Here is an 18,155-nt window from a genome sequence, read left to right on the forward strand (position 1 = left end):
GACTCAGCATAAGGCTTCCAACCCAAACAACCACGTATCCACCCAAGTGCCAGACAGCTCCTTCAGATAAATCAGTCATCCTGTCCTCAGCTTGGATTTGGCAATAAAACCCCCCAAACATCCCTGGCATTGCTGCTCCCAAACCTGTTTGCTCCTCTCTGCCTGTGAAACGCTGGCGGTTGGAGCGGTCTGTTCTTGTGAAAGGGCGGAGCAACCCAGAGCCCGAAATCTGCCAGAGCTTTGTGTTTGCTGGAAGGGTGCCCGGCGTCCACGAGTGCAGATACTGCGGGGAGATTAAGTCTAGAAAGTCTTTCTTCAAATTCACAGAGCTGCTGGCCAGAGTAAAATCTGATATTTAATTCTTTAACCTTTATATCTCAACTGCTGCTGAACTGGGATTTTTTAAGGGGGGTAGGATTACACCCACAGGAGAAGAATTGAAAATCTGTTGCCAGAGTTTTTCCATCGTTTTATTAAAAACTTCCAAAGGTCTAAAATGAAAATGTACACCAACTACAAGGGAACCAGTTTGTACACTCACAGTTAAAGTGCTAAAAATTAAACGTTACAAAACCGACACTGGACTACTGTAAACAAGTCTACCAAGAGCCGAGTGCAAGTGGGGTCAGCCACGGGCAGGGACTGCCCCACACATTCCACACGTAGAGGTCTCCTGGGAGCTCCTTCCCCTCTCCTGAGGAGCTGGGCGTTGTCACAACACGGACAGGACAGCGGAGTGCCGAGGGAAGGGCTGCCGGAGGCGTTACATGCACCGAGTTCCCCATGCACGGAGCAAAAACCGGGAAAACGCCGCGCCTCGGGGGAAAAATCAATCCTGATCCCGTTAGGAAAGAAGCACAAGGGGATAGGGGTAAAGCTTCACATTCAACTGGACATTCTGCTGCTCCAGGAGGAGCTGGGGATGGCTCCTGTGCTCTGCTCCCTGCCCTGGTTTCACCACACGGACGGAGCTCCCTGCTGCTTTCCGGGATCCTCAGTGCCCTGGAGCTGGGCTGGAGAATGGCTCCCCTGGGAGGGTGGGCACTGCTCTAGGCTGGCCTGGCTCTCATCCTTGTGCCCTTCCTGAGGGATTTTCCCTTCTTGCTGGAATAACTCGGGAGCAGTGCTGGATTTGGCCGTGACAGGGTTTCAGCCCGAGCCTCCCAGTGCTACCCCGTGCTCACCAGACCCTCCTAGAGCTTAAAGCTTCCAGCACAAAATCTGGGTGTGAGCTGGAAGAAAAGGGAGAACACAAACACACCGACACCCAAACGTGGCTGTTTGCTGCTGCTGGGTTGTTTATGCTTTAAAAAAGAGCAGCAGCCTCTTCCATGCAACGGGACCGCAGCTCCAGTCTGAGATATTTCCCTGGAGCTGAAGGGGTTAAGAAAGAAGGAACACCACAAACTCGGGGGATCTGTTGTCAGTGCAGTTGGGTTGGTGAAGCAGGAGATCCCTGGGAACACTGGGAATGAGGAGCTGTGCTCTTTGCAGGAAGCTTTGACAGAGCAATTCCACGGAGCAGAATTTTGGGGTGCAGCCATCGCGTGCGTGGGAGGGACAGGGAGGAAGTTTGGGGTGAGCTGGAGAAGCCAGGCACTGTCCAGCTTCCCTGCCTGCTTCCTGGAGAGAGGATCCAGCTTTGGTGGCTGCTGGGGAGGGACAAAGCACTGCAGGGACATGCAGGGAGCCCAGAGCACCTGGGGACTGCAGGAACGCCCTCCTGGCCGGGGCTTTCAGCTCGGGGGGAATTTAAAGCTTGGCACCAATCCCACAGACCAGGCACCCGGGCTGGAGCTCTCACCAGGTAGCAAAGCACCCCAAAAACACTCCTGGTGCCCCTGCCTGGGATGCTGGTGGGGCCACATTCAAACTGGGGTGCACTTCAGAGCCCCTGGACACGGTGATTTGGGAGCTGCAGCCCTGTGAGCCCCAGATGGGGAGCTGCAGCAGAGCTGGCACATTCTTCCATGGGTGAGGGAGGAATTCCTCTCTTCCCAGGAGGAATGCTCTGCCAGGAGAGCCCAGCGTGCTGGCTCAGGTGTGGAAGGTAGAAGGGAGGGGGCAGGGAGGCAAAAATCCCAGTCAGAACTTCAGTTTGAGTTTAATCACCTCTCTGGGGTGACAGGTGCCTGTCCCTTTAGGATCAGCAAGGAACAACTTAGATATTCCCATCTGGAAGCAGTACTGGGACTGAGCCTCACAAATTAACAACATTTCCAGCAGGATCCTTCTCCAAGCTCCAACAGTGTTCCTGTCTCTAAACAAGTCAAAGCATTGCTACAATTTATTAAAAAAAAATACTGAAAATTGAGCCAAGAGGATCAACGTAAACCCTTGAGCTTATTTAGTTCAGTTCCAGTGTTTAGGAAAACTCAGCTTATCCAGATTTCTACCAGATCACCCCTTCGAGGCAGTGAGTCAGGAGGAGGAGTTGAATTTGAAAACAGCAAAGGTTCCACCCTTGGGGCTTCCAGGGAGTTGCAGATTCTCCAGTTTAAGTCACTCCAAAGGATTTTTCCACAGCTTTGGATGTGGACAGTTATCCCTGGGCCGGGGCTATCCTGAGCCAGGGCTATCCTGAGCCAGGGCTATCCCTGGGATGGCCCCAGGGCTGTTTGCTGAGCAAACAGGCAAAGCAGAGCCTGCTCTGCCCCGGGGCCCTGGGTGCAGCACCTCCCTCCCAAAGAGCTTTGTTATCCCACGCTGGGCTCCATTTGTCTTCTCCTCCTGACCCGGTGGAAGCAAGAGAAATAATCTGGGATAAATCTGGGAGACTCCCGGGGCAGCCTTTGATTCCACAGCACACAGGTTATGAGCTGCAATTAAAATGAGTTAATTGTGGAGCAGCTCCTGCCCCGGCCCTGCCCTCGAGGTTGGTGCACAAAGGCTTCTCAACATTCCAGCAGGTCAGGGAGGGAATTATGGAAGGACAAAGCAAAAATAAGGATTTGTTTCCCAGCAGTGATCTGCAGTGATTACTGAGGTAGGTTTGTACACCAGCAGTTTCCTGGTGCTGGATGAATCTCCACAGAAGATGCTCCAGAAGATTTCCAGCACCATCCTTGACTTCTGCCTCCAGTGTATCCCAAGGGATCCTTTCCACACACAAAAAAAATGCCCGAACTGAGAATTCCCTGCCATGAATCTGCAGAAGGGGATTAAAACAACCACGGCAGAGGCAGATCCCTAACCAAGATCCCTGAACTGGGGATCCTGTCTCCTCCTCAAGGAATGCCCATGGCTCCCAGCTGCCACATCCTCCTTTTCCCCCATCTGGGGGCAGCTCCTGCCTCAGTTTCCCCTCCCACCCATCTCTGAGTTCTTGCTCAGCACAGAGAATCCTCCCCAGACCAGCCCTGACATCGCAAGGAAGGTGGGGCAGCCTTGAATAAACTCCTCTGGTCCTGCTGGCCTCAGCCTCCCTCACCCAGCCGCCGGGGTTTGTAAACAGGCTCAGCTCTGGCTGTAAGAACGGGCTCTACATTCCTGCTTGGGGGACAAATTCAGCTTTCCTATGATAATCTTTTTTTTTTAAATAGATCAGGAACAGGCAATCTCAGCTTTTGTACATGACTCTAAAAAATAAATGGCTGAATATGATCTAGATAACTGCTTTTAAAACCCATCTCTTCCTACAGAAATTGTAAACGAGTAGAAAATTTAAATAGTCTTTTGTAAAAAAAGCAAGGACAATACAAGTTATAAAAAAATTGCTCTTCCCTGCCTTTCTCTTCCCCCCACCCTGTGGATGACTGAGCCTGGACAGCTCTGGGAAGAGCTGGTGATCCTCAGAGGAGCTTCCTTCTCCACAGCGCCCGTTCCTGTGGCGTTTCCAGTGTCCCCAAACGCTGCCAGCTGGCAGGGACGTCCCTCAGGCAGCGCTGGGCTTGTCCCCTGGAGGGAGGTGCACGGAGGGATTCCTTCAACCATCAAGAGTTCCCTCAAGTCTCATCAGAACAACTCCCAGCACGACCCCGACACCGAGATTTCGGGGCCGGCGCCTCCCGACACGCGGAGCCCACGGAAGGAGGGACGCAGGGAGGGAGAGAGAAGGAAGGGGGAGATTGTTTTCCACAGAGAATAAGAAATTCAGCAGTCGTGTTTGACGAGGAACAGTCATCAAATAAATAATTACCTACAGAGAGGTTCAGAGCACACAACCAGGCAAGTCCCACGGGGTCGGCTCGCACGCGGAGAAGCCGACGCCCCGATCCAGCACCTGCCGAGAGGCCGAGGATGACTCCGAGCGTGTCACCTCGCTGAGGAAGGCTCCGCCAGCCCTGCCAGCACCCCGAGCCCTGCGTGCCCCTCAGGCGCTGGTGCCATCCTCCTCGATGACGCGGTTCATGCTGGTGCCGTGCGTGATGTGTGTCATTGGGTTGCTGCTGAGGTCCCTGACGCTGCTGTGCCGTGACTGCTCGTTGAGCCGGTGGCAGCTGCTGTGCCTCGAGTGGTCGGTCAGTCGTGACATGCTGCCGTGAGGTAGTCGTTCCTCCACGCCCCTGTAGCTGCAGGGAGTGTACCTGATTTAGGGAAACACAGGGCCATGATCAGCGCTGGTGAAGGAAGGAAAGAGAGCTGCAGCGGGGAAAGGCGTTCCCTGCTGGGCTCGGGCTCCCACAGCCCCGGGCAAAGCCTTTCAGCTCCTGCACAATGGCTCTGCTCGGTGCTCACTCCAGAGCTGGCTGCCCGTGGTAATTAGGGGAGTGAAACGCTCGGTGATTAATTACCCTGGAAACCTGAGCTCCACCTCAACTCAGAACCTGTGCCCTTGTTTACTTCGGCAGGGCCAGGAGTATTGGCAGACACAAAATCCACTGACACACGGACAAAAGCAGCCAGGAGGGTGCTGAGCTGACTTCGGGGCAGCTCTGTTTGACCACACGCTGGAACACAGATCGCTCCCGTGCAGGAAAACCAGCGCTGCACACAGCCCTGCTGTGTAATTAATGCAACAAGAGCAGCACACACTCTGAAAATATCATGGCATGTTTTCTCTTTCCAGTCCAGACACTTAACAGGGAGAGGAGATGCACCAGAACATCCGATTTTGGCAGAATTATGGCCACATGTCTGGCTGGAAGGGGCCTGTCCAATCTTCTGCACAAGATTTGCCCAGAGAGGCTGTGGACTCCCCACATCTGGAATTGTCTGAGGACAGGCTGGACAGGGCTGGGAGCAACCTGGGACAGTGGAAGGTCCCAGGGAGATGGAATGAGATGATCTTTAAGCTCCCTTCCCACCCAAACCATCCAGAATGCCCCGAATTTTTGGAGCATGCCCTGTCCTGGATTGCAAGATAAGTGTCTATTCTATTTACCATCTGTTAGAGATGGGGCAATTATCTTCTGTTAATTGGGCAGTTTTTCTTTATCTCTTCCACAACCAATCCTCCCTCCAAGAGATCTCTTCTGTTGATGGGCCATTAATTATTAATTATTTTCTGTTAATGGGCCAACGAGTATCACTGCATGGCTGATAAAATTCCATCATCCCACTGGGAGATGCTCCACCCAGGGGGAGGAGCCAAGAATTACTGCCTGGATATAATCTGAGGTTTGGGAACACCACAGGCAACATTTTCCCACTGGATCCCCAGAGGAGCAGCCTTTTCCACGGCATTCCCAGAGGAGCAGCTTTCTTTTCCCACTGAATTCCCAGAGGAGCAGCCTTCTCCACTGGATTCCCAGAGGAAGACCAGGCCATTTTCACCACCACTGGACCTTCAGAGGGAAACTCCACCCTTCTAGAGGATCCCTGCTCCAACCTGTCACTGCAGGAGTGTCACCATGATACTTTAATGAAAAATCCTTTTGCTAGGATTTTTTCTCCTGAGAAGCCTCAGAGGAAAAGAAAACCAGTAACTCTCTGGTGGCTGTGGAATGTGGTCTGGAGATGTTTTACCAACAGGTTCATCTTGGATTGGTCCATGTGAGTTGTTTTTACTGGATGACCAGTCATGGTCCAAGCCGTGCCGGACTCTGCTCGGAGCTGCTCGGACACATCCCGGGAGGCCTCACCCAGCAGGTTCTGTCAGGTACAAAGATCACAAATGAAATAAAGGGATTTCTGTAGCCCATTCCTTCCCTCCCATCTGCTGGGCTGCTGCACAGCATCCAGCAGAGAAGCTTTCCCCTCAGTGAATCCAAGAATCCTCTGGCGTGACTGTGGTATTTTACAAAATTCCTTTGCTGGGATTTTCTCCCGAGGAGCTGAGAAGCCTCATTAAAGAAATGTAAACAATTAACTGTGTGCTGGCTGTGGAATGTGGTCTGGAGATGTTTTACCAAGAGGTGCATCTTGGATTGGTCCGTGTGAGTTGTTTTTACTGGATGCCCAGTCATGGTCCAAGCCGTGCCGGACTCTGAGCAGTCACAAGTTTTTATTATTCATTCCTTTCTAGTTTTCTGTCTGTATAATTTCTCTGTTTCTTTTAGTCTAGCATTTTAATACAATATCATAAAATAATAAATCAGCCTTCTGAAACATGGAGTCAGGATTCTCATCTCGTCCTGGGGACCCTCGAACACAAGGACACAGGAGGGCTGCAGCCACCATGGGATGGGACTGTGCCACCACCCTGACCCACAGGCTGTCAGCTCCTGCCTGACTCTGTCAGTGTTGTTTTGTATTTCTGCATTCTTTGGTTGTTGGGTTTTTTTTTAAATTTTCCTCCCTAATAAAGAACTGTTACTCCTACTCCCCTATCTTTACCCGAGAGCCCCTTAATTTCAAAATCCTAACAATTTCTAGGGAGGGGGTTTCCATTTTCCATTTCCCATCTCAGGGGGGGCTCCGACAGCCATCACCCCAACCCTCGCCGCGCCGTACCGTCCGTCCCGCGAGCGGTGCAGGCTGCCGTGGTAGCTGCTGACTTTGCTGTGCACGCTGCCGGCCTTGCTCCTCTGCTCGTCCATCACGGCCAGCTGCGTGGACGAGGCGTGCGTGGAGGTGCCCTGCGTGGAGGTGCCCCTGGATTTTCGGATGATGGGCGTGTTGGGGTCCCTCAGCAGCGACTGGGCGAAGTCCGGCTCCTGCAGCACTTGGCGGCTCTCGTTGACGACTCTGAGCGGGACAAGCCGGAGCAATTAGCGTTAATTAGTGCGGTGTGAAAGTGATCACAAAGCACAACAAGTAGCAGGGCTTGGCAAACAACAGCATCATTTCCATTACAATGTCCCTGTTTGCCTGATTTTGAAGCACCTCCCTGTGTGGTTATTTTAGCTCCCTGTCTGGTTGTTTTAGCGCCGTTGAATCCTTGAAGGATGGACCAAAATTCACAGAGGAGTCACCAAAAGCTTTCTGTCGTTGTGGATCTGTTTTAAAACATCCTGAAGGACAACATTTATTAGGAAAGCACCTACCCACGGCTACCACAAGATCACACAGATTGTCTCTAAATCAATGCCAACCTTAATCTTAATTAATGTCGACCTTACAGAAGCTCCAAGAAATTCTCCTTGTCACTTTATCAAGCTGCTCTTCAGCACCAATGAATAAGGAAGATTAAAAGCAGAGATAAATGCTTTCAACTGCAACCACGGTGAGAGGAACCTGCACTTCATTCCAATTTAAAGCTCTGATTCAGCTGGCTAGATGCACATTCATAAATAAAAAGTTTCCATTCCACCCCTCAGTAAGAGGCAGAATAGTTGAAGTGTTTATTTGGCACGTAATTCTTGTTAAAAACACCTTGAAGATGGACAAATGTAGATTTGATTCTGGGAATAAAGAATATTTAGGGAGAAATACGGAATTTTTTGAGCTGTTGCCTGTTTTGTCCTTCCTGACTCCGTTCTGGATAGTGACTTTTCCATCCATTCCTGCCTTTGCCTCCATGAAAACCCAACCCAAACTCTCTCCCAGGGCAGCAAGGGGAGGGTTTAGCTGTAAAATATCCGTGCTCACTCCTTTTTCCTGCGCCCGTGGAAGAAGCTGGCCCACTCAAAACAGGTCTTCTTGCTTCCAACCCAGAACACCGAGGGGATCCCAACCACCAAGGCCATCAGGTACTTCATGAGGAACAAAATCAGATCTGGACGGCTCATCTGCGTGACCTGGGGAGAGAAAAAGAGAGAGAAGGAAGGTTCCACCACCCATCCTGGCCCAGCACTGGTTATGAACACACGGAACTCATCCCTCCCTGCCCTGAGCCAAAGCAAACACGGGCAGGGTTCCTTTGTTCCCCGGCTCCACGGAGCACGACCAGAGCTCTGCACGGCCCTCGGACAAAAGGCTCAGCTGCTGTGAGGTCCTGGCCTTTATTTGTGTTTCTGCTCTTTTGTCCGTGCCCTGAATAATCCTGAAATATTTTCTAGTCTGCAAATCAGAAAGAGTCGTTCCTTTGATGGGATCAGCCTATGTAGGACCAGGTGCTGGGGCTGCTCTTGGGAAAAATGCCAGTGGAAGCTTCATGGATGGTCAGCACTGTCTTCCTCCCTCGGGAATTCAAGGCTCTGGCCAGCTACAAGTGCCTGGTTCTTATCAACCCAGCCAAACTTTCTCTCTTCAGGGAGATCAGTGAACCTGAAAACCCTCACAAGATCTGTTTTTCCATGTTTTCATACCCAAAGGGTTTGTTTGGAGAAGAAGACAAAGATTTTCCTTCCAGGAAGGTCCGTAGGGTATCGGCAGAACAAACAGCCAGGGGCTGTCTGGAATTGATAACCTGGCTCAAAACCTGAACCTTCAGGGAGAGAGAACTTCCAGAGCAGGCCTGGAAGAGGCCACAAGCTGTGGAGGGAAGGAACAAACTCGTGGTGGGGAGAAGTCCTCTGTGGGCATCTGTGTGGTGACTGGGAATTCCAACAATTCCAGCAACTGGGAGAACTGGGATAAAGGTGGGAGAGCTGGGGGTGTTCATCTGGAGAAGAGAAGGATCTAGGGAGAGCTCAGAGCCCCTTCCAGAGCCTCAAGGGGCTCCAGGAGAGCTGGAGAAGGACTGGGGACAAGGGATGGAGGGACAGGACACAGGGAATGGCTCCCACTGCCAGAGGGCAGGGATGGATGGGATTTGGGAAGGAATTCTTGGCTGGGATGGTGGGGAGAGGCTGAGCTGGAATTCCCAGGGATGCTGTGGCTGCCCCTGGATCCCTGGCAGTGTCCAAGGCCAGGCTGGACAGGGCTTGGAGCAGCCTGGGATGGTGGGAGGTGTCGGGGGTGGAACTGGATGAGTTTTGGTCCCTTCCCAAAGCATTCTGTGATTCCATGATCCCAAACACCCCCTGGCCACTGAATGATTCAGGTTTCCTGCTTTTTGCCACAGCTGAGGGAGATTTCCAAACCCCTTGAATTTTCCTACCACCTTGAGGATCTTTATTTCCTCAGAGACGAGGGCTGAGGACAACATGGAGGACAAACAGCAGAATTATCCTGATCTCAACAGGAACAAAATCTCAGGATAAGAAAGACCCACAGCTGGCTCAAGGACTGGCGTGGCAGGAAGGTTTAATTGTGGCTGTTTAATTGGGGGGAGATGCCCAGGAAATCTTTCCACTGCAGCAGTGGCTTTGGGACAGATGGTGACAATGCTGGAAAAACCACCACACCTGAGGAAGTGACTGAGCAGCCCAAGGAAACATCCCAGAAGCTGTTTGAGACAGCGACTGGTGAGGGCAAGGCTGGAATTCTCTGGGAATTCACAGGGAACAACCAGCTCCCCGTGCAGGAAGTTGCTGTGGCCTGGAGGGACTCAAAGGTGTGAGAAAAAGAATGGCTGAACACTGAAATGTGGGGAAAAAAAAAACCATTTTAAAGGGTTTTATCCAAGCAGTGGGAAAGAAATACTGCACCAGCCACGAGGGAATGGCATCCTTGGGAGAGCAGGATGGCTTCACACAGGAACTGACTGAGTGCCAGCAGTCTGTGGCAGTCAGAGCTGCCCTCTGATCCTACGTGGGAACACAGCTGCAGCCTCCCAGAACAACACCCAGAGCCAGTTTTTCCCCCAGACTGGAAATTCAAAGTCCAGTCGTGCCCTGTGTCAGGGGCGTTTGCCAGAAATCAGCTCCCACCCCGAGACGCTCCAGTTAATGCTGAGGGCATGGCAGAGCTTGCACTGCTTTAACCCAGCACATCCAGCTTTAATATTCTGGATTTTTGCACATTTTCAGTCCTGTCAGCACTGGGCATGGGAAACAGGAGTGCAGAAATGTCATAATTCCTGAGGAGTTTTCCATCCACCTCTGCCCCAGGAACACCAGGGATGCTGAAGGGTCCTGGGCACCACTGGAGCTCCTACAGCATTTCAGGAACAGCTCTGAGGTGGTTTTGTGGCCAAATTGTGAGATTCCACCCAGGAACCAACAATATTAACCATCACCCAATAAAAAACTACCCAGCTCTCAAAAATCCACTTTATTATTATTATTGCATCACGAGCTGGTTTGGCACTGAGTGGAATAAATGGGGAAATTCATCATTTCTTAATGAAGGTGACATTCATTCATTTTTATATTTAATTATTTATATTTACATTTAATGTCTGTCCACGGGGTGAAGTCTCCCCAAGCAAAACTTCCGGCCTGAAGGGAATTTAATTTTGAATTTTCCATCAAGGACAAACCACCAGTTCTGGTGCTAAAGCTCTCAGCTGCTCTCTGTATTAATTCCACCAAGATATTACAATAAATCACTCAACAGCAAAAACTCCTGGCTCAACGTGCTGGTGCTGAGTGCTACAGATAAATCCAAGCAGAAAAATTAAAATAAATACATTCAACAAATCTTTCAGGTGAAAGGAAGCACGTCCTGCTCTTTGGCAAAGCGAGGTATTAAACATCATTAGACACTTTTCTCCAAATTAAGCCTCAAAGCAGCCAATTCAGGGAGTAACACCCATTAAACTCACATTAATACTAAGTGACTGCACCTGTTTGAAACAGTATTAACCTGCAGACACGAGGTATTTATAATAATTAGCAACATTTATAATAATTAACACCGGAAAAATGAAACTTGAAATGACTCTTGCAGGTTTATTGGGCTAAAAACCAGGTGTTTGAGCCCAAAGGCACTGGGACAGAGACCAGTTTTAAAACCAGCAAAATTAGGCAAAAACTCACTCGTGTTCATCACCAAAACTTGGAGTTTTTTACTGCCCAGATATTTAGGAAGAGTGAAAACCACAGTTCACCTGGAATATTCAAACTCCACACGCCGCCTCAGCCAAAATGCAAAATATTTTCCACGAGCGCCTGTGATCATCATCTGCTCTGGGTTTTATGGAATTTATATCAAATTCTCCCTGACAGCAAATGTAACCTGGAACAGGCATTGGAAAAAGTGAAAATTGGACAGGATCCCAGGTTTCAGTTTATCCCCTGGGAGAGAGGAGGTGATGCAGGCAATAATCAATAACTGAGGCACTCTGGAGGTGGCTGAGTTGGTGGAACAAAGTCACCTGAGCCACTTTCCATCTGTGCTTTTGAAAATTCAGGTTATAAGGAAATATCTTTGGGTTTAAAAGTGCTTCTTTTGAGCACTGCCTGACTCTGTTTATAATTATACCTGAATAAATTTGGTTTATTATTCATTAAATATTGGTTTATTTAAGAAACCTCCCCAAAAGCTGAACTAGTGCAAGGAGGAAAAGGAATTGAAAGGAAGTTCAGGAGAATTTAAAACTTATTTTCACCTAAAGCTGTAGAAAAGGCTTCCAAAATGGAATAATAAAACTAAAATTATGAGTGTGGAATTTACATAAAAGTGTATAATACCACATGGTAGAAAACTTAAAGTTTTAAAATACAGTAATAGATCTAAAACAAGATAAAAGTTTTAAAACAAAAGCTTGTCCTTCTTTTTCCTAAGTTTAAATAATATTGTGCAATTAAATAAAAGTCTGCATTGTGAACCACAAGCAGTTATTAAATTAAAAATAATTTAAGTATCATTTCTTAATCAAGCAATTTATCCTTAAAAAAACCTTATAAAGAGAGAAATGCAACTCCATTTTTAATTTATTAAAATCTGTAAATTCACAGTTTGTGAGACTATAATATAAGTAAGAACCAATAAACATCTAAGTCCAGCTGAAACAATAACTGGGAACATCTTGTAAGGAATTTTTTTCTGTCATTTCTCGTTTCCCACTTGGCCAGACCCTTCCTGATGTCTCTGAAGCTCAATGTTCCCCCAAAAATCCTGTACCAAAGGCTTTCAAAATTCCCCCTTCACACTGGAAAGCTCAAATCCAGAGAGAGATCTCCTCTGGGCATTAAAAAATGGGATAATTTCGTATTTTTTTAGATAAAAACCTGTTTGTTCTGAACACCAGGAGCTGCTTTTCAGTGAGTGTCAGGGAGCGCAAGGCCCGGGGCCGTGTCCTTAGAGATCAGAACTTCTCCCAGAGGGAACAGAATTCCACTGCTGATTTTCTGTTTCCCTCCAGACCTGATCACATTCCCAGGGATGTAAAAGGGGTTTGGGCACTCCAGGAACACGAGAACTTGGAAATTTCATGGATTTTCAGAACGGTTTGGGTTGAAAAGGACCCGAAAGCTCATTCAGTTCCAACCCTGACATCTGCCACCATCCCAGGCTGCTCCAACCCAGCCTTGGACACTTCCAGGGACGGGGCAGCCACGAATTCTCTGGGAATCCCGTCCCAGGGAAGGATTTCCCTGCGGATCTGGGCTCTCAGAGCCATCCAGCTCTGAGGAAAACACACGAGGAGATGCAGGGTTTGGGCTGCGGGCCCCGCGCCGCGCTCGGAGCTGCTCGGACACATCCCGGGAGGCCTCACCCAGCAGGTTCTGTCAGGTACAAAGATCACAAATGAAATAAAGGGATTTCTGTAGCCCATTCCTTCCCTCCCATCTGCTGGGCTGCTGCACAGCATCCAGCAGAGAAGCTTTCCCCTCAGTGAATCCAAGAATCCTCTGGCGTGACTGTGGTATTTTACAAAATTCCTTTGCTGGGATTTTCTCCCGAGGAGCTGAGAAGCCTCATTAAAGAAATGTAAACAATTAACTGTGTGCTGGCTGTGGAATGTGGTCTGGAGATGTTTTACCAAGAGGTGCATCACGGATTGGTCCATGTGAGTTGTTTTTACTGGATGCCCAGTCATGGTCCCAGCTGTGTCGGACTCTGAGCAGTCACAAGTTTTTATTATTCATTCCTTTCTAGATTTCTGTATAATTTCTCTATTTCTTTTAGTATAGAATTTTAATATAATATCATAATGTAATAAATCAGCCTTGTAAGAATTTTGGCGTGCAGGTTCTCATCTCTCCCCTCTGGCTGGCAGGCGTCGCTTCCCTCACGGAACAGAGAGGAGGTTAAAAACATCAATTCCCACCTTCCTCCGGGGAAAAGCGAGGCTGCTCTGCGGGCACACTGCTCATTGAAATGCTTATCGAAATAATTCCTGAATATTTTCCCCTCCTGCCCCCGAAATGATCAATCACAGCTGCTTTTTTTCCTGGCAGGCACCGGCGGCCTCTTCCCGCTGCAAAGTGTGAAACCACAAATTAATGAGCACGGGGGGTGTGTGTGTGTGGGGGGAAAAACCCAAACACAGCACCTGTGCCCCTCCTCTGGGGCAGTAACACCAATTATTTGATATTTCCCTCAGGATAAAAAGCACTGAAATTCAAATTAACCCACGCTTTTGTTGGAAATGGGACGAGCCAGGGGAAAGACCAAAGGGAATCCAATGGAAAGGTTTCGATTTCAGAAGTGTTTCCATCACTGTCACTGCTCTGAGATCCAGGGTTACACTCACAATTTGTTTTCCAGTCAAATGTGGCAGCATTTGTCGCTGTAAAGTAAATTATTTTTATTAAAATCTTGCTTGTTTTGCTTTTATCGAGCCACGACATGGCTGCGAGGCTCGGGCAGGAACAGCTTCAAAGCTAACCCCATAAATAAATATTAAATATAAATACAGTATAAATTAAATAATAAAAATACGTAAGACACTGTAATAAAAGTTTATAAAATTACCATCTTCATGGGGAACAGTTATTCTGGGGCAAACTTATTCAGCCCAGAGTCACCTTACCACGCCCAACCCATCTAAAATCCTTTTTTTTTCCCAAAAATTTAGAATTTTAGCTTTGTAAGTGCCTAAAAAACACATCCCTGAGTCTTTGAACAATTATTTGGTGTCAGGGTTATTCCATCAACTGAGAACATTTTATATTGCACTGATATATATTCAAACAGAATCATAACAAGAGTTATTAATGACTTATTTCTACTTAAAACTCCTCTCAGTTCCCTCCGAAAAATTCCTTCAGTATTTCCATACATTAAAGTCATGTTGATAAACCTATAAAATAAAGCAAAATAAGACAATTCCCAAAATTTAAACACAAGGAGCAACACGAGCTGGCCAAAGCATTACCCTGATTTGGACACAGCTCATCAATTCTGATATTTCTTATCACTTTTGACATTTCTTATCAGTTTTGATACTTATCAGTTTTGTTTCCTGCTGGTGGAAATGAGAAACAAACCCAGGTTTTGCTCATTTTTGAGCATCACAGATACTCTAAACCAATTCAGATTATACACAGTGACTTCAATTAAAATGACAAAAATAAATAAACCACGAGTAAAAATCCGTTTCTGAATTCCAATCCCTTGAATTTATCAAAAGGAAAAGACAAATCTGGTTTTGGCTGATGGATTTCCCATCACAGGAACATTCAGTTTTAAGGATAAATAGCATGTATTATTATTAATATAATAAATAAATATTAATAGGTATGTTATTATTAATATAATAAATTAACCATTATCATATATTCACTCAGCTTTTTTAATCACAATTAAAGAATCAGTGGGAAAATAACCACAATTCCTTAATTCTTTCTTTAATAACCCCAATTCAAGGCTGCTCCTTAAATATATTTATTTTTCCAGGAGAAATTCCCTTTATCCATTGCTAGGAAACACTGCAATTCCGTGATCAATAATGTTATTAGGGAAAATAAACTTACAACTTTAATTTTTTTGTGAATAAAACCCAGCTCCTAATTCAGATTTGCTTGTGATTAATATGGAAAAATTTTAATTTGAATTTCTGGTTTTATCTCCACCTTTGTTTTGTTTGATTTTTTTTTTTTTTCCTCTTTAAGATGGAATAATTACATCCAACAAAAAGCAAACCCTCAGGGCAGATTTAAGCAAATCCATTACCTCTCCTGAGAGGAATTCTAAACAATAACTAATGGAGGAAGAGGAAGATGGAGGAAAATTCCGGATTTACAGAGATCCCTAAATTTATTTATTCCCTTTCTTGTGAATGGTGCTGAGAATTCCCTGACAAAGCCTCTTTTCTCCAGCCAGCCCCACAGATGGCAAAGCAGCTGAGTGAAAAACCACAGTGGCAAAACAGGAGTGGAGAAAATGGGGGGAAAATGAGAAAAAATGGGGGGAAAAAATGGAATTTTTGTCCACAAAAATGGAGAAATTCCATTGTGATTTCAGCAGCACTGCAAAGCCACGGGGTCTGAGTGTCAAGGATTAATTCTTGCCAGTTTTTCTTGGTGTTGCTTTTGTTTCAGAACAATTCTACCCCTGAGGAGTGGAGAAAATTGGGGGAAAAGGGGAAAAAATGGGGAAAAAATTCAATTTTTGACCACAAAAATGGAAAAATTCCATCCCAAGTCAAGCAGCTTTGCAAAGCCACTGGGTCTGTGTGTCAAGGATTAATTATTGTCAGCTTTTCTTGGTCTTTCTTTTGTTTCAGAACAATTCTACCCCTGAGGAGTGGAGAAAATTGGGGAAAAATGGAAAAAATGGGGCAAAAATGGAATTTTTGTCCACAAAAATGGAGAAATTCCATCGTGACTCGAGCAGCTTTGCAAAGCCACGGGGTCTGTGTGTCAAGGATTAATTTTTGCAGATTTTCTTGGTCTTTCTTTGTTTCAGCCCAATTTTACCCCTGAGGAATGAAGAAAATGGGGGGAGAAATGGAAAAAATGTGGAAAAAATGGAATTTTTGACCACAAAAATGGAGAAATTCCATCACAATTTGAGCAGCTTTGCAAAGCCATGGGGTCTGAGTGTCAAGGATTAATTCTTGCCAGTTTTTCTTGGTGTTGCTTTTGTTTCAGAACAATTCTACCCCTGAGGAGTGGAGAAATTGGGGGAAAAATGGAAAAAATGGGGAAAAAATGGAATTTTTGTCCACAAAAATGGAGAAATTCCATTGTGATTTCAGCAGCACTGCAAAACCACTGGGTCTGAGTGTCAAGGATTAATTCTTGCCAGTTTTTCTTGGTGTTGCTTTTGTTCCAGAACAATTCTACCCCTGAGGAGTGGAGAAAATTGGGGGAGAAATGGAAAAAATGGGGGGAAAAAATTCAATTTTTGTCCACAAAAATGGAGAAATTCCATCACAATCTGAGCAGCACTGCAAAGCCACAGGGTCTGAGTGTCAAGGATTAATTTTTGCAGATTTTCTTGGTGTTTCTTTGTTTCAGCCCAATTTTACCCCTGAGGAATGAAGAAAATGGGGGGAGAAATGGAAAAAATGTGGAAAAAATGGAATTTTTGACCACAAAAATGGAGAAATTCCATCACAATTTGAGCAGCTTTGCAAAGCCATGGGGTCTGAGTGTCAAGGATTAATTCTTGCCAGTTTTTCTTGGTGTTGCTTTTTTTTCAGAACAATTCTACCCCTGAGGAGTGGAGAAATTGGGGGGAAAATGGAAAAAATGGGGAAAAAATGGAATTTTTGTCCACAAAAATGGAAAAATTCCATCCCAAGTCAAGCAGCACTGCAAAGCCACTGGGTCTGTCTGTCAAGGATTAATTCCTGCAGCTTTTCTTGGTCTTTCTTTTGTTTCAGAACAATTTTACCCCTGAAGAATGGAGAAATTGGGGGGAGAAATGGAAAAAATGGGGGGAAAATGGAATTTTTGTGCACAAAAATGGAGAAATTCCAACCCAAGTCAAGCAGCTTTGCAAAGCCACGGGGTCTGAGTGTCAAGGATTAATTCTTGCAGCTTTTCTTGGTCTTTTTTTTGTTTCAGAACAATTTCACCCCTGAGGAATGAAGAAAATGGGGGGAAAATGGAAAAAATGGGGAAAAAATGGAATTTTTGTCCACAAAAATGGAAAAATTCCATCCCAAGTCAAGCAGCTTTGCAAAGCCACGGGTCTGAGTGTCAAGGATTAATTCCTGCAGCTTTTCTTGGTCTTTCTTTTGTTTCAGAACAATTTTACCCCTGAAGAATGGAGAAATTGAGGGGAAATGGAAAAATGGGGGAAAAATGGGGGAAAAAATGGAATTTTTGTCTATAAAAATGGAGAAATTCCACCCTGAAATTCCATTCCACTCCTCCCACTCCAGCCCTGCCACTGTCCCAGGGCAGGGATGCCTCAAAGGATCTTGAAAATGTCCAGTAAAATCAAAAATGAACCATTATCAGCTCCAAAAGTGCATTTGGGAAAATGGGAGATGAGGAAAGTGCTGAATTCTTGAGCTGAAATTACCAGTGACAGGGTTTTAATCCTATCAGGATTTTAATCCTAATATTAAAACCCATTGGGGTGCAATGTTGTCAGATAATGCGTTAAAATTTGTGTTAAAATTTCAATATTAATAAATTTTATTTTAATAAATAAACACCAGCCAGGGATGGGAGGGAGTGGGTGAAAAAAAAAAAATAATTCCCATTTAAATTTATCCCACAGCAAGGCCTCAACTTGGAATGAAACAGGGAAAAAAGGGGAAAAAAATGGGATTGTCTATTTTTATTGCAGATAAAAATGATATTTGCCATTACCTCATCTTACAGCTCAGAATAATTAAGTTCTCCAAAACACCAAGGCAGTTTTAATTTTTTTTTTTTTAAAGAGGAGATCAGAAGGAAAATAGAGAAGATTTAGAGATAAGCACAGGAAATGCTTCAAAGAACCGAGTGAAAATTACTTTTAAAAGAGTTTTTGCTCGTCATTCCTGCAGAAAAACTCCTCTGCATCAGCAGCAAAGTGAAAAAATCTCCCCAAGGGATTCCCAAATTCCAGGAATTTCCATCTCAGGTGCTCAGCAAAAACCCTCTTCCCTCATTTTCTTTCTGGAATGATTACAAAGATCCAAGCAAGGCTGGTCAGGATCTAGAAAGTGAATTTCAAAGAGTAATTTATTCTGATTTTTGAAGGGGACTGACTGCACTTTTCCTACCTCTTTTCCC

General features: G+C 46.1%; 1 protein-coding gene across 1 annotated transcript in view; it reads right to left on the minus strand.

Annotated features, from left to right (window-relative positions):
• Positions 1 to 4,312: 4,312 nt before the first annotated feature.
• Positions 4,313 to 18,155, minus strand: part of FZD3 (frizzled class receptor 3) — a 43,047-nt gene continuing 29,204 nt past the window's right edge. Inside the window, exons 4-6 of the mRNA XM_041480892.1 lie at positions 7,912 to 8,060; positions 6,835 to 7,068; positions 4,313 to 4,526 (exon numbers count right to left, since the gene is read on the minus strand). Coding sequence (XP_041336826.1) covers positions 4,313 to 4,526; positions 6,835 to 7,068; positions 7,912 to 8,060 — 597 coding nt within the window. The remainder of the gene's footprint in view (positions 4,527 to 6,834; positions 7,069 to 7,911; positions 8,061 to 18,155) is intronic.

This window comes from Pyrgilauda ruficollis, unplaced genomic scaffold, assembly GCF_017590135.1.
Source record: "Pyrgilauda ruficollis isolate IOZ18807 unplaced genomic scaffold, ASM1759013v1 scaffold54, whole genome shotgun sequence".
NCBI lineage: Eukaryota > Metazoa > Chordata > Aves > Passeriformes > Passeridae > Pyrgilauda > Pyrgilauda ruficollis.